This window comes from Lucilia cuprina, chromosome 4 (assembly GCF_022045245.1).
Source record: "Lucilia cuprina isolate Lc7/37 chromosome 4, ASM2204524v1, whole genome shotgun sequence".
NCBI classification, from domain to species: Eukaryota; Metazoa; Arthropoda; class Insecta; order Diptera; family Calliphoridae; genus Lucilia; species Lucilia cuprina.
Genome location: NC_060952.1, coordinates 41895077 through 41922531, shown reverse-complemented (window position 1 = coordinate 41922531; position 27455 = coordinate 41895077). Strand labels below are relative to the sequence as shown.

Genomic DNA, 27455 nt, shown 5'->3' with positions numbered 1-27455 from the left:
TGAGAAATTTTAATTATAAAACATAAAAACAATTATTTAAAATTCAAATGTTACTAAAAGTAAATTAACAAAGTTCTTTTGTTGATAAGCAAACAATTTGATCTAACAGGTTACGCATAGATTGCGAAGTATAAACAACGACCTCAAACCGCCAGCCGGCAGCACTTGGAGAATGGACAAAGAAACATTGTTGAAGAGATGTGCAGGATCCCTTGGCTCGTAATTCGCTTATAGCAGCTTTGAACGAAATTCATAGAGGCGCCATAAATACCGCAATTTCATGTTATTGCTTGAAAATGCGAATATCCTGCAGCTGAAAACAAGAATTGATGTGGCAAAACTGCGAACGGTATGGAGCAAAAGGCTTAACGACTACTGGCCCGCAAAGACCGTGCCGTCCGCAATACATGCACAGAATGTGGAAAGGGTGCTCATGATACCCATCAAATAATCAACTATCCAGCCCAACCTAAACCTTTAGAATGAGCCAATTTCTTTATAAATTATAAAGTTTAAGCTTCTTAGAATTATGTACGTAGTTTTATGTGTTCCGGAATTAGATAAAATCTTCGATATGGAAGCTCTGGATTACTACCATCTTGATTTAGTTTAATATAACGAAAACATAATTGATCTTATCTCTCTCGACTGGACGTCAAAGATTCACAATTCATAATTACAGCTGGCTCTTGCTGGCGATATCAGGATTCATTTTTCAAATTAACTCCAATATTTCCACTTCCCTTTACATTATTAGATTATCCATATATCGAAATTATCAACGATTTTAAAAAGAAAAATTAATGCTGGAAGGTTTTATAAAGATATTTTTAGTTTCCTAGCAAAAGTTATTTTTTTATGCGAGTAGAAGTAATATGAATGTATCCTTGATGTGAAAAAGCTTATCATTCTGAGAAAATCAGTATCGCAGAAAATGAAATGTACTGACTAAACTTAGATCAGTAAAAATATTTTAACAATTTTATCTAATACAACATTTTGTTTCAGTATATAAAACAATAGTTTCAATTCAAAAAACATGAATAGGATTTGAAAAAAAATAATCATAATGTTGAAATTTCATCAATATGTATTAACGTTTAACTTTTTTCTAGTTGTGTTTGTGTGTTTTGTTAATATATATATTTTTTAATAGATTCTCCAAATCCCCTTTTATTAAATAATAAAGACAATCAACATTGGTTTTTAATACATAAATATGTAATTCCATTTAGGTGTTTTTTTTTTGTATATTTTTTTACTGTTTATTAATATTTAAAGGAAATATAAAACAAAGCTGTAAAAAATTGGGGCTTTAAGTGTATAATTGTAGATCAATTGAATAAAATTGTTAACGTGTAAGAAATTATGTACATACATGTGTGTATATGGTCAATATTTAAAGCTGAAAAGTGAAGACATTCATGACTAATGCGAATAAAATAGGAAAATCTTGTAATTTCTTACAAAAATTTCACTTTAAAAGAAAATGTTTTCACTTTTTTTCAGAAAATTAAGGTAAAAGTAAACATTATTTACCTTAAGGTAGATCAGTAAGATTTTTTAAAACCGATAAATATTGACTATTAAAACATTTAATTTTTTTGTTTTCTAATCTTTTTATAACAGTTTTATATTTGTAATAATTGTGTTTTTCTTTGCACTTTTCTTTATAAATCATTTCTTCGTTTTTTTCTCTCTACTCGTTTTTAAAGTGTCATATCTTGTCATTACAAAAGTTATAATCTTTTATTTAATTATACTTCATTTAAACACTTTATCACACTTTTTCCTTTCTCTAATTCTTCTATAGGTTGACGTTGTAGAAAGTACTTTAAAAGAATAAGAATTTTTTTTTTTTAATTTCGAAAAAAACAAAGTGTTAAAAAATTAGTTTTTTTTTAATTAGATAAAACGTTTAATATATATGTAATTCGGTTTCTCCATTACTACAATATTATAAATTTATACAGTTTTGCTTTTTTAAAAATGGTGTTTTCGGCCAAAAATTTTCCAAAAAAATGTTGCATTATTGCTAAAAGACAACATTTTGAGGGGCAACATTTTACACTTTAGTATAGAAAACGTTATAAATTACTTACCAATATTTTACGACAAAATGTTGCATTATTGCTATAAGGCAAAATTTTGAGAGGGCAACATTTTACACTTTAGTATAGAAAACGTCATAAATTACTTACGAACATTTTACGACATTGTTTAGGGAATAATATTTAAAATTCTACTATAAATTTAGGTCCACCAATTTTTTTTACTAAAGACTTTAAACCACAGTTAAACTTTTACTGATTAAGGGCGAGTTTTTCAGATAAAGATAATCTACATTCTTTGTTTTAACTTAGTATAATATAGGTTTTGTGTTTTTCAGTAAACATATCATCTTAGTTTAACAGAGTGTTATTGGCCAATTAAACCTAAGTTATTAGTGAGAAAACACATTTAAAAAAACAATAAAACAATGATTTCGGAAGAACAAAAACTTAATATTTTAAGTAAATTGCAATTTTCTGATTTGTTTTGTTTTATTTGTTGTTTATTAAATCCATAACTGAAAAACACAATCATCGGATAAAGTCCGTCTAAATTTGTTCCCAGTTTAATCCAAGTTATGCCTAGTTTAACTGAGTAGTAAGAAACCCGCCCTAAATAGCTATCAAATAAAATTAAAACCGATTCATATTAGATTTTGTTGACTTTTTTTGATTTATTTTAACCAAATTTTTGTTGTGTTTGTTGTTATCATTTGTTAAATAACTTTGTAATTTTTAAAATTTTGTTCATCTTCCCTCTTTTCTCTGCCCAATAAAAAATAAAAATCTCTCAACATTATTACTAACCAGGCATGGAAAATTTAAAATATTTAAATAGTACTAACTGTTTTTATAAAGAGTACTTTTTTTTAGTTTAAAAGTACTAAAATAATTATTGGTATAGAATAGTCTGTGGACTAGACCAAGAACAACTCTATTAATTAGTCTATGGAATAGTGTATGAATTAGACATACAAATCTATTGATTAATCACTAGACCAATCCATAGACTAGTTTATACAATAGTCCGTAGACTAGTCTATAGATTAAAATGTTCATTAACATATTGACTGGTCTCTGGACTAGTGTTTGAACTTGAGTGTGGTCTAGTCCATATGCTAATATGTGGACTAATTAATGGACTAGTCTATGGACTAATCTGCGAAATAATCTATGCGACTACTAATAAAAAGTACTTATTATATCGGGCGATTTATTTTCATTGTCAAAAAGCACAATAATACTATATTTTCCATCCCTGTTGTTACCATCCTACCCTTTTGGCTAAAAATACACTTTTTTAAATACTCTTCACCAAAACTTTTTTCTTTCTATACTTCTTCTATAGGATGACGTTATAGAGGGCACTTTAAGAGATATTGGACTTATTTAAAAAATCCAAAAAAAAAAAAAAAACACTTGTAAACAAAGAATTTGTGTAAAAATGCACTTATTGCTATTTTATTATTAAATTAGAATTGTTACACTAAATGCAATTTTGTAGTTTGTAGTATGTATGTATACTTAGTCCCAAAAGCCTTTATTGCAACATTTTACACTTTTAGTAGATTTAGTTTTTATAAATTACATTGTAATGTAACATGACATTATTTAGGGAATATAATTTTAAAGGAATTAACATATGATTTTTCCCCTCCGTTTTTTTTTAATTATCGATGATTTAAAAACTAAAAATATTAACCAATATTTATAGTTTTTGGTATATATTAACATAAAATAATATAATTATTAAAATGTGAAATGCAAAAGAGGCGAAGCAAAAACAAACCAAGATTACAAAAATTACCATATACAACGATACAACGCTACGACAACTAATGTGAACTGGGTATATGTATTAATAAGTCTATGATAAAATGTAAACGAAATAAGTTTCACAACTAAAAAGAAATCTAAGCGTACAAGGGATTCAAAACGTACAAGGGATTCAAAACGTACAGTTTTTTCAATAGATATCGTTAATATATATCGTTAATTTATGTATTTTTTATATATTTCTTTTGCTACTTCTGTTTAATATTTCAAATGTTAGATAGAATCGTTTAATACCCTTGCCGGCTTCATTAAAGCTTAATCAAGTCTAATATTTATAAAGTTTCAGCAAAGTTTCTCCACGAAAGTCCTATTAAAACATGTTCTATTCACTTTCCATCTAAAAATTTTGTTTTTTTCCGAAGCTGTTAAAACCTTTTAAGTTTCAAGTGTTTTAGGAACCCATGATTATCCCTTTTAAACTAAGAGTGGTTGTTGTTGCTGTAGCAGCCACACCTAAAATTACACGTATATATAGTTGAAAATTAGTTCCTACTTTTCTACTTTGCTCTGGTTATCCAAGTCAGTTAGATTTAAATACAATAGACAAGCCGCATCTATCGGCTAAGTCAAAAAAAGAGATTCAGCTTTCAGCTGTGTTGGATTTGCCTTGCAGTTTAAAAAATGTTGAACATTGTGTGGGCCTGTGCCACACGCAGAAATGATTTCTTGAATGATGTCGTTTATTCTCAACCACTACATGTTTAAAATGGTACTCCATCTCGATCAAAGTTGTGCCAATATCACTTTAGTATGACATGGCGGTTGTGGTCCTTGATATAACACAACGGGACTATCATGTGAAATCTAGTGATTTGGCCACTGCCTGGTTGCATCAATAACCTATGATTCCCGATATAGATAAATGTTATAGATCTTATTGAATCCTTGTAATTGCAAATTCTAATGTTGATTTTCATTTATCTAATAAGAATAAAAACTTTAGTAAAAGATATCGGTATCCAAAACGAAAGATTCGTTTGTACTTAAGAATATTTTAATTCATGCTGAACATAGATTGAGGAAGAATACTTTTTCGAGTAAATAAAAGGGAACAGCTACTGTTTTACTTGACTAAAGGGAAAATTTGTTCTGATCCATCGAATTAACATAAGATAAGAAAGAATTGTTCGTTCGTGACTCAGGATGGTTTGATTCGTGCTGAACATGGGTGGGCCGAGGAAGTATACTTTTTTGAGTTAAGCGAGTTGACATAAGATATTTATATTTAATAAAAAAAAATTGTTCATTCGTTACTCAGAATAGTGTGATTCGTGCTGAACATGGGTGGGTTGAGGAAGTTTACTTTTTCGAGTAAAACAACAGGGACAGCTATTGTTTCACTTGACTAAAGTGACAATTTGTCCTGCTCCATCGAATTAACATAAGATATCTATACTTAATAAGAAAGAATTGTTCGTTCGTGACTCAGGATGGTTTGAATTGTGCTGAATATGGGTGGGTCGAGAAAGTATACTTTTTTGGATAAAACAAAAGGACAGCTAATGGATTCAAGTAAGTCTGTCTTTACTTTGACTACCTAAATAACCGAACATAACCGCTTAGCTCGATCATTTTGATTCTCCCATTATAAACACTAGACTTTTGGGGATTTAAAACTAATATTTGGATTATATGTATTTGCTCTAAATATAATTGTTTCTTTTTTCACTATAAATTTTGTTAATTGCAGTTAATTGTAGTACTTGTATGCTTAGGTTTTTTTCCACTTTTTCCGGCTTTTATTTTTAACAAAATAATTTTATTATTCCCAGTTTATATAATACAAAATGTAAATGATTCTTTTGCATTTAAGTTTTAATAATTATTTATTAAAAATTCTATTAGGAAAAAGTTCCAACATAATTCTTTTTAATTAAAATTTTATAAAAAAAAGTTTCGACTACTTCCAATTCCCCTCTCCACTGCAGCTAAAAATAATTTTTAAATATTCCTACATTATCTTTCTAACTTATGTGCCAAAACTTAGAAAAAATTAATATATTTATATTTTCGAAATCATGCAAAACGACAAAAATAAATTCCTTATAAAAAACAAGTTATTAAAAAAGAAAAACTAAAAATTTATTCCAAATTTACCCTTAAGCAATAATAAACGAAATACAACAAAAACATAAAGAAAATAAAAACTTTCAGCTAAATGTTTAAAACAAACTATTTATATAGAAAAATACAATATTTAACTAAAAATTGTTTACAAATATTTTAATAGTAATAAATAGTTTAATAAATTTAATTACAAAAAATTGTATATTCTGGTGTTGTTATTATAAATAAAAAAAACATGTATTAAATATAAAAAACAAAATTACAAAACAAATCCTGCCTTCTTATTACAAAAAAAAAAAACCAATGCAATATGATTGATTGTCTTTTTTATTTTTATAAAAATTCCTGGTACTTTTATAAAAAAACATAATATTTAGGAAATAGAAAAATAGTACTTCAAAACAATAGTAAATGGTGGTGTTTTTATGTAAAAAGAAATAATTATTAAAGCGTGTAATAAAAATAGTACTTTTCAACTTTCTTCTATGTAATTGTGTGTGTGTACAGCCGTGTTTTAGTGTATGTGTGTCCTTAAATGTATACAAATTAAATAGTTTAAATTATAAAAACAAGTTATTTTAAATAATATTTATGTTTATTTAACAATTTTACCCTTTTTATGCTTATAGAGCCTTTTTTTTAAAGAAGTCTTAAAAATATGCCACCACAATTTGAAAACTTTAAATGTATTTAGTTAAACTCACTAAAATTTTCTTTGTCCTTTAGTTAAACTGGGGTTTATGGTGTAATATGTATTAATGTAAATGTGTTTTGTCAATAATATAAAACAAAGTTTTAGCTTAATGTGCTTTTTTATTGTAACTGAAAATCTAAAAAATCAACAACAAAACATGTAAAAAAATATTTATCCATATTAATAACAAATATATTATTTTAATAATAAAAAATTTAAAATAAAATGTAAGTATAATAATGTCAAAGTATTCTATTTGAAATTTGTTTTGCAATTTGGTTAAACTAATGTTTTTTGTGTTATTTTAAAAAAGCACTTAAAATTTTGCACAATGGCTTGTTGGCTGAGAAAAGTTGTGTTGAAAACGTTTATATGTATGTACTAACATTGACCAAAATGAGTACATTTTAGGACTAACACTACTTTCCTACCATTTCTATAGATAAGTCTGGTGACTAGTTTTTATGCTAGTATTCTATTAACTGGTCTATGGTTCCTCAGAATTTTAAGTCAATTGTCCAGAGGGATGTAATGACATCAGCTCCAAGATGCATGTCTACTTTTGTCTGCATTCATTAGCGCAATTTTGTAATCATGCAAGTCTTTTAGAATACCCACAATCATAGTAAGATCAGATTTCCTTCCAAATGTATCTCATCTTCTCACGTTGGGGTCCCCCTCTTAGTAGTCCTTAACTTAAACTTGAAGACTTTATAACAACTGAACTAGAACTGAACCAGAACTGAACTAGAACTGAACAAGAACTGAACTAGAACTGAACCAGAACTGAACAAGAACTGAACAAGAACTGAACAAGAACTGAACAAGAACTCAACTAGAACTGAACTAGAACTGAACTAGAACTGAACTAGAACTGAACTAGAACTGAACTAGAACTGAACTAGAACTGAACTAGAACTGAACTAGAACTGAACCAGAACTGAACTAGAACTGAACTAGAACTGAACTAGAACTGAACTAGAACTTAACTAGAACTGAACTAGAAATGAACTAGAACTAGAACTGAACTAGATAAAAACTAGAAATTGAAATGAACTGAGGTAGAACAGAACCAGAACTAAAACAAAACAGAAGTAAAGTTTGAACTATTTAATACCGGTTAGTGATTTTATTGTACAATTTCCGTTTATAACAAATGGCAAAACAAAATTATATATATTAAAAATATAATAAAAAATTTATTTATAAGTATTTCTAAAATAACTGGTGATTATTTAAAAAAATGTTTGTGCATTTCTTTTGTTTTCTTTTTTTATCTCATTTTAGGATGAAACTCCTCAGGGTTTCTTTGATGATCATGGTCTCGGCTAAGTAAATTATTTTTAAAAAATTCAATTATTTTTTATAATATTTTACTGAAACAAACAACATACTTAAACTGTAACTGCTGTCCTTAATTCCAACAAATCAAAAGATTAATGAAAAGACAATTATCACGATTTTTATGAAATAGAAATTTATATATTGAAAAGCGTTTTAATTAAAAATGTCTCCTTGTATTTTTTATAAGTAAAAATACCTAGTATTATTAATTATTTTTTTTTAACAATGGCCTTAATTATTTCTTTAAGTTTTTCTAAATAAAACTTTAAATGATTTTATTTTCTTTTTAACATTAACAATTTACTTCAAGCGAATTTCTTTGGCACTTTTTGCACCAAAAATACTGTTTATCACAATAAGAATAAAAAAAAATAAATATAAAAATAAATATTTTAGTTTTAGTTGCAAATTGAAAATTGTATTTAATTTAAATGTTTAGTTTGCATAACCTTTTTTTAAATGAAAAAAAACGGAATATTTGCTCAATTATAAAGAAAACACAAATAAAATTAAAAGAAATTTGAAAGGAAAAAAGTTATTACTAAAGTAGATTTGAATTAGAAATGGAGGTAAGTAAGTAATGATTCATCGAAACGCTCATCACATTATAGCTGTTTACACTCCAGTGACAAAATAATGCTTCTAGTGGCATTTTTATTTAGAAATATAACAATTAAGTCGGGGATATATTTTCTTCAGTAAAAATCATACAATTACATTTTTCGTTCCCATTGCTACCAATGAATTAGAACTTCAGCGATTGAATTTCGCGGTACATTGCAGGGTGTTGTTGTTGTGACAGGTTGGCTGTAACTGGATGTTCGTCCTTGGAGAAAAAACTTCCGGTTGATACAGCTGCTGCTAAGTTGACAACCTTTGGCCAATTGAGATCCAATTGTCGTGGGAACGGTTACAAAATTACACCCTGAAAATTGAATTCAGGGTGTAATTTTGCTCACTTTACGCTGGATCATCACGATCCGATTCCTTATTCGAGGATATAGTTGAGGAAGTAACCAATAGATTTAAATACTTTGGACACACACTGGTATTATAAAAGAAGGAATAAACAAATATTAACTTGTGATTTAACAATCAGGTTTACTTGCTTTTTGGGAGTTAAGCATATATACTGCTTAAATATAAATGGGTTTTTAGAGATATACTACCGTCTACCTATTCACAACATCCTCCTTGGCTTAAGACTGTCAAAAATGGAATATTGAAACAGTATTATCAATAAAATTAGAATTTCTAGATTATTTATAAAATGATGACGAAATCAGGGAATAGGGTTAAATCTTAGACCCTATTAGACAGTATGAAACCATTAATAGAATACTCAACCAGAGGTAAGCTATGCACCAGTACACTTTGGTACGAGAACGAGTGATCGAATGTACTTGATTCAAAAGGAGGAAAACTAAAGCAACTTTGTTACAACGAAAGCTAAAATAAGAGCAGTAGGACCACAAAGTACTTGTTCACTATTCCTAGTTCGATGTTAGTATGATTCTAAGTGGATGAACTTCGGATGATAGTGGTCTTTTATTAATCTAACTTAACCTGCTCAAAAGGAGCTCTAAACTATTTCCGATTTTGAATTCTAAGAAGACCATATCAAATCCCAAAAAATATGATGTGAAGGCGAAGTAACAGAAGTGATAGCATAGATAAGCCCCGAAGGATTTGTTAAGAAAGATAAAGTCAAGCAAGATTTCGTGAAGGCGAGTACGTCAGCTAAATCGATTTCGAAAGATGCCGCCACGATTTCTGCTTTGTAGTTACGATGCCGGTAATCCGATGGCGATATGTCAATCTACTAGGTCATTAAAGTGAAAGGCCTGTTCAACATTAGCAATAGCTTCTGAAGGCGAACAATCGATAGAGATCATAAGTTGCATGTTCAGCATGGGTGTAATGATCATAAGATTGAATGTATTTGAACACTAAAGAACCTGGTACGGCATTTAGCTGAAATTGGCCAAGAAAATAATGTTTCAGTCCTCTAAAAACTCAGAAGATCGCAATAAAACGCAAGACTTGGTGAACGATTCAGTAATTTCTATGGAAAACAACAAACTATAGCTGCGAAATAAGCATGAGTGTAATAATCATGAGGTTGTTATCTTACCAATGCTTTTGAACACTGAAGAACTTAGTAGAAAGTATATTACTTTCCAGAGACTCCAAGAAGGATCTTTCACATAAAAAGATGCCATAGTAAATGGGCGAAAGGGAAACCATGATTCTGAACTGGCAGTAAGTAAATGGTACGTCTTTCTTGAAAAAAGAAGAAATCTTTTCTTATACACGGAATTTTAGATTTTAATCAAATTTAAATAATTCTAAAAGAAGCAATCTTTTCTTATACACGGAATTTTAGTTTTTAATCAAATTTAAATAATTGTAACCGTTAAAATTTTTAAAAACAACCATGAAGGTGTCAACAAAGGACAACTTCAAAAAGAAGCCAGTTATTTTCCCAGCTGGCAACGCTACTATCCACCATATTGATAAATTGTTGATTTATTTGTAAAAATAGCAATACACACTTTAGGCGATGTGTCAAAGAATAAAAGCTGAAAAGGGAAAATGCAAAAATAATGTTAACAACAAAAAGGATAAACGAGTAAGTATACGACATGTATTACAATCGTACAAACACATACACACATGCTAGTACATACAAAAGTTATAGAAATATGTGGGAATTTTAAAAAGAGAGCAAGAATTTAAGCACTCATCCTAAGTATTCATATGTATGTATGAATGTGTTAAAATATACATACAAATTTATATGTACATAATAGTAGAACAGACACTAGAAACTGAATTGTTTTTTTAACACATTAAATTCCCCAATAATTAAAATCGTTGAGAGGGCAAGTACTTAAGTTTAGCATGAGAGGGCAATTGGGAGAGTAAAAGATAAAGGAAATGAGAGATATTGTAATATTATTATCGAAAATGGAGTAATAAGTTTAAACACTCACACACACGATATGTACTCGTAGAAAACATCAAAGAAAAATTTCCCAATTTTTCATATAAAATAACAACAAGAACAACGAATAGAAAGAACTTTTTTGGGGGTACATTTCCTGAATACACAGGAAAATTTTTGTGTCTTATTTAACAGCGAGGAGAACTTTTTTGCCAGATTCTGAGCGCATACAAGTCACAATTAGTCGAACCACCACGGAAAGCAGTGCTCTGCATACGTTTGACAGGGCACAAAACTTTTAAAAAATATATATATACTTAAATATATATATAAAAAATTATATAGAAAAAAAAGAAGTAACAACTAATAAAATAAGTTGTAGTTTAAAACGAAACATACATAATTAATTAAATAATTTATTTATAATTAAAAAGTAAATATACAACAAGTAATTATACCAAGAAAATCGAGTGAAAATTTTATGTTAAATCAAGAAAAATAAAATTTTCAAATATGAAAACGAGAAAAAAAGTAATATAAAATTTTTTGTCTATATAATATCTGTGAATGTATGTGTATTTATGAATGTATGTGTATAGAAATAAGTCAAAGGAAAGTTTTTTTCGTGTGCATACAAATTTTTTCTATATCTTTTTCGATATAAAATTGAAAATTAAGAAAAAGAAAAATTTATAGTGAAATTGAAAAAAAAAAAATTCAAGCAAAGTATTGTATTTATTAAAGAAATATAAAAGTTTAACAAAAATATTTTAAAATAAGCTAAACATAAAAAGAAAATGTTAGAAAAAATTTCCATTCTTCATTATGCTGTGAAAAAAGTGATAAAACTTTGAAAAAAAGTCTAAAGGAAAAGAAAAATTATATATACTAAAATCCAGTTTTAGCCTATAAAAATATTGTGGAAAAAATTATCTCAAAATAATAACATTTTGCTGCACAGCAATAGTGTTTTAAAAATTATTATTATTTTTTCAATAACTTTATTAATGAAATTGGAAAAAAATTATACATATATTTTTTTTGTCAATATTTGAACAGAAAAAAATGTATTGAAAAATTTCATATCAGCAGTGGCAAAAAAAAGATGAAAAAAAATTCTCTATCTATTGCGATTTATTTGAGCAGAGATATATACTGTCAAAAAGTTTTCACCAATCTCTCTTTTGCTTGTTGTGACTCTTTACATGGTTGTATTTTTCATTAGTTTAGGGGAGCATTTAAGGAAATTTATTTTCCCTTATATTTTTGGGGATTTTGTTGTGACGAGTGAAAGTTGTCCAGCAAGAGAGGGCCATGCTTAAATAGAGACCACTAGCGACAGCAAGAAAATGAGAGGAAGTAAACATTTTGACAGCTAGTACATATTTTTTTGACGTTTATTTTAGAAATTTGGGTTTTCAAAAAATAAATTGTGCATATTTTCAACAATAAATTATGGAGTTTTAAATAAAAATATAAATGTTTTCAAATAAACAACATTTCATTAGAAAATTAATAAAAAAGATTAATAATACTAATAGAGTTTTTTTATAACTTAAGATTTTTTTTGTGTATTAGTTCAAAATAAATGAGAGTTGAATATAAATCCCAATTTTGGGTAATATTGTAAATATCAAAATTGAAAATTGTTTTTAATGTAGTTGTTGTAATATAAAATTTAATCATGAATAATGGACGAACTAATCGTTTATTTGAATTATTTTTATTGGATCATTTCTAATCGTGCTCAATATTGTCGCAAGAAAAATGCAAATTAATATTTCTGAAAACTTTTCATAATATGATCCAAACAAAATTGAGATTAGTGCGTCCCGAATACATAATGGGTTTTCTTCAAATTTGAATACTTCTCTCAACGAAAATGGAAAGAAAAGTTTTACACCCACATTAAAGTATTGACAGTTGCTACAAAATCACTTTTAAAGACAATTTGTTCATGTCTGTCCAACTATTGAGTGATCTTTTGCCGAAACCTATTGAAATTGGATGATAGCGTTTCTTTATTTCATCTAGAACTAGGTAAAATTCTTAAAAATTGTTTATATGTTTCAAATTTGCAAAATCTCAATCAACTCAACTGAACGTTGGTTGTTATCTATAAACGACTCCTCAAGCTTGTTTGGAACTCTTACATAATAAGTATCTAATTTAATCATTGTCATCTATTACATTACGCCTAAGACCACTAAAATTAAAGCACTAAAATTAAGCACAACATCAAAAAATTTAGGGGCCCAACAGTTTTCTAAACACTATATATTTAACAAACAAATTCGAAATGTTTTTCTTTTGAGTCGAGTTATAGAGTAACGTCCCTGCTTTTTAGAAAAGATAGTACAAATCGGAACAATTTAATTGTTTTATCCGAAGGGTAAACATTCAAGAACACAGCGCTCCCTTATCTCCTATGTGTATATTGTATAAAATTATTCTTGTATTTGACCATGTTCCCTAAAGAATGATCATAGTTTAAGATAATATTAGATTACGGGACAGTAGGCTCAAAGATCTATTCAATGAAAATTTAAGAATGTATATTCGGCTTAGTAAGGAACATATAAATTTTGAATGTTTTAGTCCCGTAATTCGCAGTTAAAACGCTATTATTAATCTGTAGATATGAGTTCGCCCTAGCGAGCTATTCGGTGGATATTCAAAATAAATTTTGATATAATGGCCTTTATATAATCCCATAGTCAAATGTCGAACCTCTTAAGCTCAGAAAGGTCTCCTCAGTGTCAAGAAATTTAGAATAAAATTTCACCCTTAAAAATCGATAGACAATGATTAATTGTCGTTGAATTTCTTTTTTGGTCAGTTTTAATTTATTTGAGATGATCGATTATTCATTCCACATCTGAAATATCAATTAGTGATATTTTATATAAAGGGGTTTTCATTTGAAGTCTTGTGAGTAATTTTTGGAATGATTTTAATTTTAAATGAATGTACAACCGATTTTATTATTCATAAAATATGATATCCTTCAAATGTCGAAAGCGCTAGCATAAGTAAATGTTCTGAACCCAATTCTTATTGACATGAGTCCACAAACCAGCACAGCCTAAATACCAGGAATTTTCCTTTTAATGTTGTGTTTAAGCTATTCTTACATTGTTGGTAGTGTGACCATAGAATTTTAAGGGTTATTCTCTATCTACTTAATAATTTGATGCGTTTATCTTTCACATTTCAAACTATAAAAGAATATAAAATTTAACCTTACTTCTATTACTGGATGGATTCGAAAGCCTTTTCTTTCGAATTGAAATACGGAGTAATCCCTAGACTCGCATTTCTTACAAATTTGATTGGGTTTGTCAATGAAAATTCGTTGATGCAATGCAGATTAGAAAAACGAAAGATATCACCCTCTGCGTTCTTGTAGAACGGCCCTAAATCATTTAAGGTGTTGGTTAGATGGCCCTACGTGTAGACTTTTGCTATAATACTATGTCCAAGGGTTAAAACTGACGTTAGAGATTTAAGAAGTTTTTTGTTATAAAGTCTGTTTGGTTTATTAATTCCTATTGAGTATTAAAACCTCAACTATATACAATAGTAATGACCCAAAATTGGTGACTCCGATGTCTAGGTCATTTTCATTTTATTTGAGAACCATATGTGCCATGATTAATAAGCCATAGGTGGACTTAAGGGTCTTGATTAAAATTAACTTTATTTAGACTTTTTTCGGAGAACTTATATGTCGAACTGTCGAAATCCAATTCAGAAGGTCCCAGAGGTGATTATATATGAATTAACAGTCAGACCACTATTCCCGCACTATTAAGAAGCTAAACTGAATGATTAAATTTTGACATTCATAAAATATAAATTCTTTAACATGGCTGATTGTTATATTTTTCCCAAATAAAAAGAAGAAAAGAGAAATAACTTTACAACTCACTGTAAAAAAGAGATATTGATATTTATATTTGAAATTTTACAAAGATAATATTTATAGACAAATTGGAATATGTACTTTAATATTTTTAAATGAAATATGTATATAAAACACAAATAAATTAAATTACATAATTATTAAATTATTTTAATAATTTAAACCAAAAAAAGAAAAAAGTGGAAGTACACAGAACTCTGCAAAATATTCTTCATAAGTTTTATATATTTTCAAAATTTATTAGAAAATATTATCCGAAATAAATTTTTTCCATATTAATTAATATATTTTCTTCAATTTAACACAAAAAGGATTTTTTCTATTAAAAAAGAAAATTGCAAAAAGAAACAAAAAAAGGAGAAAAAAATTAACACTTGTATGAGTTTAGGGACTATATAGATAGACATTGTAGAACTGTAGAGTTAAATGAAGTCAACTCATAATGTTGATTCTCAAGGCGTCTGCGCAATTTTATAGAGAAAAAAAATTATCAAAAAATATTTTTTTCCTAATAAAATAAATATATAGAAAATATTTCAAGTGGAAAAAGTGTCAGAATTTAACAATAAATTACTAAAAATATGTTAATAAATTAATAAAAATAAAGTTAAAGTAATTAATCAAAGCATTAGTGTGGAGTTTAAAAAATATATATTAAAAATCAAATAATTCCTCAGTTTTTTGTGAAAAAAACGTCTGTAATTTTACACTCTGTTGCTATTTTCTATAAGTATTAAGAATGGAGTACACAAAATACATCTAGTACTAGTTTTACGCTTTAGAATGTTTATATAATTGTTTGTTCAAATATTCGTTATGTTTAGTGTAGTTTTACAAAGAAGTTAATCAAACTTCAGTAGCATGTGAACGCATTTTTGTATGTACATTCTCACTAGTTCGACAAAGAGTCAATGCATCCGAAAAAGACAGTGATTTCCATTTACGACTAACCAGCTGGTTGAAATTGAAGAGAATCGTACCTTAAGTGTCCCCTTTGTAAGCAAGAGAGTGGACACTTGAATAACAAACTTAAGCTTTTTTCTGTCTCTTCGTAATCTATGAGGTGACGATTGGCTTTCGCGTAGGAAAAGCACATGGTAAAATAGCTAGTCATATGAATTAATTTTCTAAAAGTTGTTTATAGTGTGAAGCACGATATTGTGTATATTTTTACTGTTTTTTTCGATATATTGTTCAATATTTAGACAATGGATCTGTAAAATGAAATAGTGGAGATAAGCTTTTTGTATTTCATGTGGCTAAGTAACTATTAAATTCCCTGATAAATAATTTTTAAACCCATTTTGTGTAATATTGTTGTGTTTCCAAAGTACTTCGAAAAAGCTTTTAAGTAACCAATTTTAGATAAATAAAAACTCGTATAAAACTCATTACTTAAACTACTATAGTTCCACAATAGTTCTATAAAACAACTGTTCACGCCATAATGCTTCCACAAAAGCAGTTGCTATAGTTCCAGTTTCAAACAAAAATCATTGCTTTCAACAAAAAACCAGAATGAAAACAGGGGCTGAGTTACCATTTAAGGGTGGAATCGGTACAACAACTTCTATCTAACTGCCCAGCCTTACAAGAGCATATTATTTCTTGGTAAAGCTCCTTTCTATGATCTGGATTGTCCCAGAGATGCGTCACTAGTAAACATGATCGGTTTTAAAGAGCCAAGTAGTTAACAAAATAAGAGGGGGAAATCGAGCAACCCACGTGACCTAAACCTTAATGGTCAAAAACTGATTAATCAATTGCCTTCGCGAAAATTACTAGAAACTCATTTGAAGATTTGCTTATTAAAATCTGCATATAGGATAAAATTCGGGTAAGATAGATTTTTTAGTTTATGATGTATTCTATGGACTTAGTTCATTGATTTGAGTAGTTAAGAACTAGTCTATTGACAAGTCTATGGAATAGCCTTTGTATTCTTGTAGAGCAAGGCTATCTCATTTAAAGTGTTCTTCCGATTCACTTATGTATGTTATTATATACGACTTAAGTAGTAAGTGTTACTGTGTCCAAGGGTTAAAGTAATGTCATATATTTAAGAAATTTTTTGTTGTCAAGTCTGTTTGGTTTAATAGTTCCTATGAAGTATTAAAGCCTCAACTATTCTATGAAATACCAATAGTGATGAAACACAATTGGGGACCCCAATGTATGGGTCATTTTTATTTTATTTGTGAACAATATGTGCCAAGAATTATAAGCCACGGATGGACTTTAGGGTCGTGATTAAAATTAACTCAATTTAAAACTGAATTCGGTTTGGTAGTTTATGATGTAGTCTAGTTTATTGACAAGTTTGTGGTCTACTGCCTAGTTTATTGTCTAGTACATTGATTTGAATAGTTAAAAAGTGTATGGAAAAGACTTTGTACTAGTCTATCGACTAATCACTAGTCTATCGAATAGATGATTGATTATTTTTTTAAATAATCAATGTACTAGTCCATTGATTAGTTTATAGACAGATTTTAAGAATAGTTATTTAAATGAACATTGTCTAATTTATAGTTTGGTTTATGGACTATTATGTGTACCTGTTTTCTCACTAGTTTACTAATGGATTAATCTGCAGAATACACAGAGAGAGAAAATCCGATAAAAAAATATCGAAATAAATTCAATACGTTGATAAAAGTGAGCTTACCACGTTCGTTAACATTTAGACAACGGATGTGTATAAAATTCAAATATCATTCAGTTATAATTTTGATAACGCATCGTTGTCATTGCTTCGACAACTATTTGTTGTCGAAGTCATGTATCCTTATGACTTCGACAACAAATAGTTGTCATTTCGAAAACGCAACGTTCTGTTTGACCACATAGTGTTGTCACTTTTGTAACACATTATTATTTTTTTGTAGATTTGATAACGTCTTTTGTTGATTAAAGAACTATTAGTACATACTTTGACAACGAATGTTACTGAAAAATATTAATTTTAAAGCGTCATTTTTACTCTCAGTGTAGTCTATTTAATAATTGTCTTGTCTATAAACTTAACTATCGATTAGACTTTAGACTTGAGTAGTTAAAGGACTAGTTTATGAACAAGTCTACAAATTGGATGGATTATTGACTAGTCTATCAAACCCAAATAAGATTAGTTTACCGTTAAGTCTGTTGACTAATCTGTATAACTGGATTCTGTTCAGTCCACATGTTAATTGGAAAATATATATATAAGAAACCGATAAACTAGTCTCTAGTGTATAATATTTGAAAGTTACACATATACAGAGTAAAAAAATAACTTGACTTTCCAGTTTTTTTTTTCAAACATTTTTTAAAGGAATAAAAATATGTAGGAATTTCTTTTATATGTTAAAAAAGGGATATTTTCTTATTTAGTGGTATTTTCTTTACTTAGAACTTTTTTAATTTTTATAAGTTTCTCTCATTTTTATTATTATTATTGTTGTTGTTGTTACACTCTCATTCATATACATAAGTACCTAGTAGATAAAGTTCTAATGAGAGAATATACATATTTTCGGAATAAATTTTCCCTTTTATGAAAAAAACACTCTCACTTTTCTTTTTTTTTGGTGTGTGTGTGTGTGTGAGTTTTCTTTAACTCAATTGCAGCAGCAATATAAGTATTTATGTGTATATTAGGAAAAAATTCTAGTGAAAAAATATACAATTTCTTTTTTGTTTAATGTTTTGTATCAAAAAATAACTTTTGTACTTTTTTCAAGTACTTATTTGTTTAGAGTTTAGTACTTTACACTTTTAATTGTTTAGCGTTTTTATTTTATTTTTTTTTTGTTTAAAAAGTAACAACAACAATATGTATGTATGTTTAATTATTATAGCGCTATAATTTTCCATTCTTTTAATAAAAAAACTCCTCGTATTTATTTTGGAAAAAAAAAGATGAACAACTTATGGTTGTTTGTGTGTGTGGTTTTTTAATATTATTTCTTTTTCTTGCACATGTTTGTTTTAAACAAAGTGTGTGTATAAACTTTTTTTCAATAATTTTTTTTCTCTTTTGTTTGGGGGTGCGGCGTATTTAATAGATTTATTTGTTATTTTGAGAAAGAAGAAAATAAAGAAGAAAAAAATCTATAAAAAGATAAAATGTTTTAGAAAAAAGATGTTGAGTATTTGCTTTTTTTAAAAGAAGTTGTAGAAGGAGAAGAAAGTCTGATAAATTGTTAAATGTATACAAATTTAATATACAGTTTTTGCAAATTAAAATACTTGATAATTTCGTATTAATTTTATTTTTGCAAATTTTTTAAAAAAGATTTTATAAAAATATTTTTAGACAATTTATTAAAAATTTTCTTTAAACAGGATTTTTTTTTAAATAAAAAATATAATCGAATTTTTTTTTTTTGAATTAATAAATTTGATCTAAAATGTTTCTTTAAATAAAATAATTTGTCGAAAATGTTTTATAAAAAGAAAATAATTTTTAAGAATCTTTATTAAATAGAAAATTTTCGAGCTTTTAAAATAAAAATACAAATATGAATGTATAGTCGGGCTATACACTCTTCACTAAAATGGTGAAGAGTATAAGAAGTACATATTTTCATTCAAATAATTTCAATCAAAAGAATTTAAATCATATTTTTTTGCCACTCGATTTTGAAATGTTAACAAAAATTTTGTTTTTTCTTTTTAATACAGAATTAACATAAAACATATAACAAATTTCATATAAATAAAATAGAAATTAAAATTACAACAAAAATAAAATGCATATAACTTAAATCTCCAAAAGAATAAGATAAAATTCGACTTTTGAAAGAACGTATTGAAAATAAGAAAAGGTTAAAGAAATAAATCTTCATGAAATGAAATTCTTCCAGAGCTTCAATGTCTGGATAAAGTTTAAGTTGAAAATATAAAAATGAAAAATGCCGTCATTGATGACATGTTCGTTAATTTATCAATTATCTGTAACACCGGAACTACGACGACATTTAAGGCCATTTAATATTAAGAAAATTAAAGAAGTTGAATTGCAACTAGAAGAAAGAAAAGAAAATTATATAAATATTAATAATATTTATGAGCTTAAACAACAACAACAACAAAATTCACAAAAAGTTTGTCTTCAAAAAATCTTGAAAAAACCGCAACAATTAAAACCACATAAACGTCGTCGTCGTTGGGTTTTATCCTGTAATTTAATTACTATTTTAAAGCAAATTAAATTAACTAATCCCACCTTTGATATACAACAACAAAAACAACAGAAACAGCAACTACAACAACAAGTACAACATCAACAAAAACAATTACAACAGCAGCAACTTAAACAACATTTGTTAAAAATTTAGTAAATTTGTTCCTTGTTACCAAAAAAAAAAAAAAAACAAACTGCAACAACAACCAATTAAAGAAAGAAAACAAATCATTTCCTGTTAACATCCTTTCACTCACTACTCTCTGTATTGTCAATACCAAGCAACTGATTAAGAATAATTCAATATTAAAACGGATTATATCTTCGAAAAATTAAAAACGGCCGATATTATTAGAAAACATCTTAAAAACCCACAAGATCTACAACTTAAACTACAACAACAATACCACCATCAGCAACAACAACAGGAAAAACTGCAACAGCAAACTAATCTTTCCATTTGTCATATTGGATCGTTGTCTCAAAATTCTAAACAAATATTTTTATATTTGTTAATAACAATTGTTGTCTCACTACTACTCTCAACAGTACAATTTCAGCAGCAACAACAACAACGTCAACTCAACCAACAGCAGTTGTCGTTTTATCAACAACAGCAGCAACAACAACATAATTGTGATTTTAAACGTTTTTATTTTGACAACAACGATCCAATATACGATTTTTTGATGGACCTGCTGGTACACAAAATGGCGGATGGTGGTCACACATTCGTGAAGAAGAATTTCCATAAGCCTACGTATTGTCATCATTGCTCCGATATATTGTGGTTCGGTTTAATTGGACAGGGTTATATATGTGAAGGTGAGTGTCGATTTTTTATTTATTTATTAAATGCAATTTGATTTATCAGTTTATGTAGAAAGTATGAAAAATCAATAAGTATGTAAAAAGTTATTGGCTTCCATAGGGAACAAAAGTTTCTATTTGACGGTGATTTGAGAGAGTTCGGAATAGCTGCTATTTCTCTATAATTTATGTTTGACTTTCATTTAAAATACAAATACATATATTTAATAGATGAAACTTAATCCGTGGACTCGGTATTTTTTAGATGTTCGTTTTTATGCAATTTTGTAAATATATGTATATAGTTTCATGATCTTAAAATCGACTATTGTCTTTATGTATGTATACGTATGTATGTACTATATATCCTATTAGTTTGTCCCATTAATATCTCTGTAGTCCTTAGGTTTCAAAGGTCAAGATAATCTTTATAATATAAATATATCTGGAAATGTGTCTTGGTTTTTACCGCAACAATATCTTATTTTCATTGAAATTGTTAGAACAATTATGAAACAATAAATTATGAATTTCGGATTCGACTCCATACATAGTTTTTGTTGGACTTGGATAATAGTATATCAAAAGCTAATTGTTAAAAAAATAATTTTAAGTAGAAATTTTCAAATATCCCATATTGGCGTCATTGCAGTTCCAGGTAAATGGAATGCTACTGATAACTCTAGTCAGCATGAAATATAATATGGTAATGATCAATGAATCCTCTGTTTTTCCTTTAAATGATTTGAGAGTGGATCGAACCAGATAATCACATACCGTTAACCCATAAGGTAGAGTTTCGGACTTTGCCTTGTCCCAGTAAAGCCTATAATTCTGGATAAGTTCAGTGCTGTTGCGGGGCGATAGATACCCTACAGTGGGACTGTGGGTCGATGCTTTGGAAATAAGTAGGTGTCAAGTGGGGGTTGCCCCCATCCGTATACCTTGAGTAAATGTGTCGGATGTATTAGATGTGTGCTGGCTTTTATGGCCATGAATGCACGTCAACTTTTACAAGTAATACCATTGAATTTTCCTTCCTTGTTCGGCTATGTTCAGTGTAGACTCTGGCCGTCAAGACAGATGTTCAAGTAAAGCATTTCGACTTATGTATTTCCATAACCGTAGTTTGAATCTAGAATTCATAAATTTATTGGTTTGTTGTTCGAATTTAGCATAGCTCAATTCTTTAGAAAAGTGATTTAAAATGCAACAAATTCACATATCTGTATCAAGATAAACTTGTGGAGAGAACATATAAAAGGGGACTTTTTAGTACTTTTTCATTATTCAGAAGATACTTTTTGAATTATGAACCTAGAAACATGAAAATAAGCGTGTAGGGACTGAAGGAATTGATATCCTATAAAAGGGGATTTTTTGTACTTTTTCGTTTTATCAAAAGATATTTTGTTAATTTTCTATAATTATGAATCTAGAAACATGACATTAAGCATGTAGGGCATGGAGAAAGTGATAACATATAAAGTGGATTTTTTGTCCTTTATGTTCTTCAAAGGTACTTTTCGATTTTTCTATAATATTGAACCTAGAACCATAAAATTAAGCATGTAGGTCCCGGAATAAAATGGCATATTTTGTTACTTTTTCTTCATACAAAAGGTAATTTTTAAATTTTCTATAATATTGAGTCTAGAAGCATATTCGGCACAGCCAAATATAGAACATTGATTTGTTTTCAATTTAAAATTGTAAATGAATAAATTTATAATTAAATATCCTTTATTTATGGTAAAATTTAAAAATGGAATACTTTTATGAACAATAAAAAATCAAACTTGTTCAAATCAACATGCAATGCTGCAGGCAGCTGCAGTGTTGCAATGACATTTGTCCACGTCATTTGTCCATTACAGTGTTACAAATTTATAAATAGTTATATATTTATTACACAAGTAATAGTTTTTATTTATATAATTGTTATTTTATTATAAATATAAATTAAAATATATTTCAGTGTTTTATATTATTTTTAGTTTTACACGGGTGGATTTTTTTGTAAAATTATACAAATATTTTGTTAAATTTAAATAAAATATTGCCACTTGTACGTGTTATATTTGTTGTTTTACTTGTTTAATTTTATAAAAATATAAAGAACAATATAAATTGTTGATTTTTCTTTATATAAAAAAGAAATATATGTTTATATTTTTTTAAATACTACTTTCATATAACTACCCAGCAAAAACTTACGTTGAAATGTTAGAGATTAAAATACTTAAACATACTAACACAATACCATTTTAAGTCAATATTTTAACACGTGGATGACATTAAAGTCAAGTAATTACCACATTCCCTTACAAATAGGAAGCTAGTAAATAGTTTTCTTTCTAAAAAAGTGGTAAGAACTATTTTTTTGTCTAAAAAGTAATTACATACTTAATATACTATTTGTAAGTCATTACTTCTTCTAGGTATTGCAGATGGTATGTAGTAGTCATTGATAAGTATGTTATCGAGTAAGTTGCTGGGTAATAATATTAAGGTCTGGTGTTAGTTATTGTGTTACACTTTAACTAGTTAAATAAGTGATTCTAAAGTAACGCTCTAAATACATAGAGGTGCCTTAAAGAGTTTTCAATCAAACTGTTATTGCTTACGTAAGGGATAGCCATTATTTTTGTACTCATTACTTGGTAAGGCACGATTTTGTATAGTAGAATAAGGATGTTTGCATTTGAAGTGTACAATTGTTTTAATTGTTTTTTTTTTTAATTTTCTCCCAATAAATTTATCTTATTATTTTTATTGAGTTTTAAAAATAACATAGTTTTATTAACACTTATTGTTTGCTTTCAATTTTATTTTCGAACACGAGTACTTGTGAGCGTATTGTTCGAGTACTCACTCGTTAATTTCTAAAAATATTTCTCTATCTCTCTCTTCCTCACATTCATGTGTTATTATTATTTTAAAAACATTTTTATTGTTATTATAAATTGTATTAAATTATTTGTACATACAGTGTACAATATTTATTTTTTGTACATACAAATTATACAAATTTGTACAATGAATTTTAAAATTCTTGATTTATTTTTTTTTTTTGATTTTTTGGTTTATTTTTGCATTTTTGAAAATGTCAAATGTCAAAATATATTACGGAATATGAAAAACGAAAAAAAAACAGAAAACACTTATTATGTGAGTGATGAATAAATATGTAGTGGAAACAAAATGCAGAATATAAGAACGTATTTAAATGAAATATTTGAGTAAATAAAGAAGAGGAATTGAGGGGTGAATGAATGTTTTTCTTTGTTATTATTATCAAATGACATTTACAATATTGAAATGAAAATTCTAAAATGCGAAATAATGATAATTTGTAAATTTTCAAGTAGTCAACTATGGACTTTGAAAGTTGAAATGAATAGAAAAAAGAAATACAGAAATTGAAAATCAATTGAAAATAAAGTATTGATTTAAAACGTAATTATATATTTATTAAAAACATTCAGTCTTTTTTTTTAATCAATGAATAGTTATGTATTTCAGGTTTTCGACATATCTTAACTTACTATCATCCCTATCGCAAATCATCATTTCAATTGAAAAATGTTCCCTTTTCATTTTTTTCGTTCACTAACTTTTTTCTCGTGAAAAATTCCGCTGTTGTGAAATTTGTTAATGGAATTTTGTAAACATTGAATAGCTGTTCCATATAAAACCAACTATTCTGAATGAATTGTTCACAACAAGTTCACGATAGCAATTTTCCCATCGAGGGAAATGAAAATTTCAAGACAACAAACTTTTTACTTATATTGGCGATAAGGGTGTATACCTTGAAAAAAACATTGTTTTGAGCCATATTCGAGACATTAAAACACCGAGAATTCACATTTTCTCATCAAGCTATAGGATAGTTTTTATTTTTAGATTTTAAGTAGTAAAGCGGATTTAAGTATTAAAAGTCGCATATCTCAGAAAATGCAACAGTTATAGTTATAAAATTTACGGACAACTTTGGCATTCATGAGAATATTTTATAAAATGGGCGGATTGGATATAGTGGGCGTGGCACCTTACATATTAGGAAAATATTAAATCCTTATATCTGAAAAAATAACATCTAGAGTCGTCAATGCCACTTAAGTGTCAATATAAATATTAAGGAAAAAATGGATGGATTAGCAAACGGGGGGCGTTTATCTTGGAAACTATTATAGTTAAATTCTTAAAATTTTACACAAAGAGCTTTAACATCTGTGTAAACATGTAAGGGGAGCGGCACCTTCCATGTAAATTTAATACAAAAATTTGTTTATCTGGGGAACAAATAGAAACTAGATCCTTCAAATTTTGCACAAAAGAACTTTTATATTCATCTGATTATTTTTTGGGAAAAACGGCGGACTTGCATGTTGTTGTAACAGGTTGGCTGAACAGGATGTTTTTCCGTGGGAAAAAAACTTCTGGTTGATACAGCTGTTGCTGAGTTGATAATTTTTGGCCGATTGAGAATCGGGTCGTTCCGGAGCGGAGATCCAGTTGTCGAGGGAATGCGCGGACTTTCATCAGTAGGGGTGGGGTTTTTTGTTCTTGGAGCCTCCATATGAACTAAATAAAAAAATGTGTATATCTGAGAAACGATTAGATATAGAATTTGTAAATTTAAAATGTAAAATTTTGTCATTCACATGTATATTTGGAAAAAATGGGGGGCACCTTCCATATGAATCAATTACAAAATTTCATATATCTGGGAAGCTATGAGAATTTTGCATTAAAATCTCAAATAAAACATCTAGAAAAAATAGGCTGTATTGCATTTGCATCACAAAGCTCTACTTGGAAATCAATCTAGCTTTCAGTACGAGATCTGCTAAGCTTTGTTATCTGTAAGATCTCTATGTTATACCATTAGGAATAGATTTATGAGTAAAAGTTTTTTTATTCCGCAAAAGAGTGAGTGTTTTGAAAATATAGAAGATATTAAAAACGGAAACACATTCCTGTTATTAAGAGATTTTAATCCAATATTTATTTAGTGAAATTTACAAGTAACTTTCTCACATAAACAGTTAATAATGATAAGCAATTATGTCAGCAGTTACATTACTTAGTAATGTAAGCTATCCCAAAATAACGCATGAATAATAATTGAACAAAAAAATGGAGAATACATTAAATAAATTAAAATATGTGTATGTAAAAATATTTGAAATATACAACATATGTTTAGGATTTCCTGATCATTTTAGGCGTCATAAATGGAAGCCAAATTGGCTGCAGGAAGTAAAAGCCAAACTGACATCGCAGCATGCTTTCATCATAAATGTGTTTCGTTTTTTTCTCTCCGTATGTATGCAGAAACACTATAATAAATTTAAATGTTTAGATGTAAATGTATGTATATATGACATTAGGGGGTACACAAAGAAAACAAACAGAAATAGATTATTATACTGACTCTTAAAAAAAACAAAAATAGTTTAAAAATATTTATTTTAATATAGTAAGGCAATTTAAATTTAAATATTCTTAAACCTTAGTTTCCTTAAAATGCAGCACCCTAATGTACATACATACATATGTGTGTTTGAAGAAAATGTATGTTTGTATTAAATACATTAAAAAAAACACTGTGAGAGTACATATGCAGTAATATAAGTGTAAATGTGTTTGAGTTTTGTACGGCCATTTAACAATTTTACAGAAAAAAAAATAAAACAATTTTTATGATTTTTTTATTAGTGATATTTGGCGGCCAACAATGACGCACTTAAGACCCTTCAATACTAAAGAAATACATACAAAGAAAAATGAAATAATAATGTTTTCTTTTAATAATATTTATTACAAATTACTAGTAATAAATGGAATTTAAATATGTATGTATGCTTTAAACTAAGTTGCTAAAAAAATTTTAAACATTTTTAAATGACTTAATTAAATGTTAACACCATACATAAATGGTAACCATTTAATCCCTCGTCTACTACATTAAAGTATTAATTTCCTAACATATGAGGATAGTAAGCAATCAGTCCCTTAATAGAGAAGTTTAAAATCATGAGTTTAAAATCAAACACATAAACTCAAAATTATGTATCATTGCTTAACAACATCTAGGTAATGGATGTGGTACTTTAAACTACAAAGTCAAACTATAACAACAATTTAAGTGAACTCATTACTTTAAACTACATCCTACAGTAAATACCAATATTTAAAGGTAGAAATGTCTACAACATAGAAATATGTAAATAAGAAAATAAAAGATTATATAGAAAAAAAACTATGTGCAACGTTGCGTATAAGTGTTACTAATTTATTATATAATTTGCAATTTATGACTTTAACAAGGAAATTAAAAAAACTAATTGAATTTATGGATTTATTTTTATTATGGGTTGTCCTGTTATTGTGGATTTTCTGACCTGAACTAGAATTGAACTAGAAAGGAACTAGAACTGAACTAGAACTGAACTAGATTTAAATGCAACTAAACTGAACTACAACAGAACTAAAATTGAACTAGAACTGAACTAGAGCTGAACTAGAACTGAACTAGAACTGAACTAGAACTGAACTAGAACTGAACTAGAACTGAACTAGAACTGAACTAGAACTGAACT

The 27455-nt window shown here is 27.8% G+C and overlaps 3 protein-coding genes across 6 annotated transcripts in view; all 3 read left to right on the top strand.

Moving 5' to 3' along the window:
• LOC111680933 (AP-1 complex subunit sigma-2) overlaps positions 1 to 8401 on the top strand; it is a 14096-nt gene extending 5695 nt beyond the window's left edge. Inside the window, exon 5 of one of the 2 annotated variants that reach the window (XM_023442647.2) lies at positions 7936 to 8401. In XM_023442647.2, coding sequence (XP_023298415.1) covers positions 7936 to 7980 — 45 coding nt within the window. In that variant the 3' untranslated portion in view covers positions 7981 to 8401. Of the gene's footprint in view, positions 1 to 3399; positions 3826 to 7935 lie in introns of those variants that run through there. The other variant, XM_046950207.1, reaches the window with a different exon arrangement.
• A 2716-nt stretch (positions 8402 to 11117) lies between these two features.
• Positions 11118 to 20315, top strand: LOC124419724 (putative uncharacterized protein DDB_G0271606). 3 transcript variants are annotated; one of them, XM_046950212.1, is made up of 2 exons: positions 11118 to 11372; positions 19576 to 20315. In XM_046950212.1, the coding sequence occupies exon 2, from the start codon at positions 19763 to 19765 to the stop codon at positions 20186 to 20188; it is 426 nt and encodes a 141-aa protein (XP_046806168.1). In that variant the 5' UTR covers positions 11118 to 11372; positions 19576 to 19762; the 3' UTR covers positions 20189 to 20315. The 3 variants fall into 3 exon arrangements, with proteins under 3 accessions (XP_046806168.1, XP_046806167.1, XP_046806166.1); XM_046950211.1 differs by having other exon boundaries at positions 19533 to 20315; XM_046950210.1 differs by having other exon boundaries at positions 11118 to 11470; positions 19533 to 20315.
• Positions 20316 to 20580: 265 nt separating this feature from the next.
• Positions 20581 to 27455, top strand: part of LOC111678277 — a 35127-nt gene continuing 28252 nt past the window's right edge. Inside the window, exon 1 of the mRNA XM_046950610.1 lies at positions 20581 to 20859. Coding sequence (XP_046806566.1) covers positions 20724 to 20859 — 136 coding nt within the window. The 5' untranslated portion in view covers positions 20581 to 20723. The remainder of the gene's footprint in view (positions 20860 to 27455) is intronic.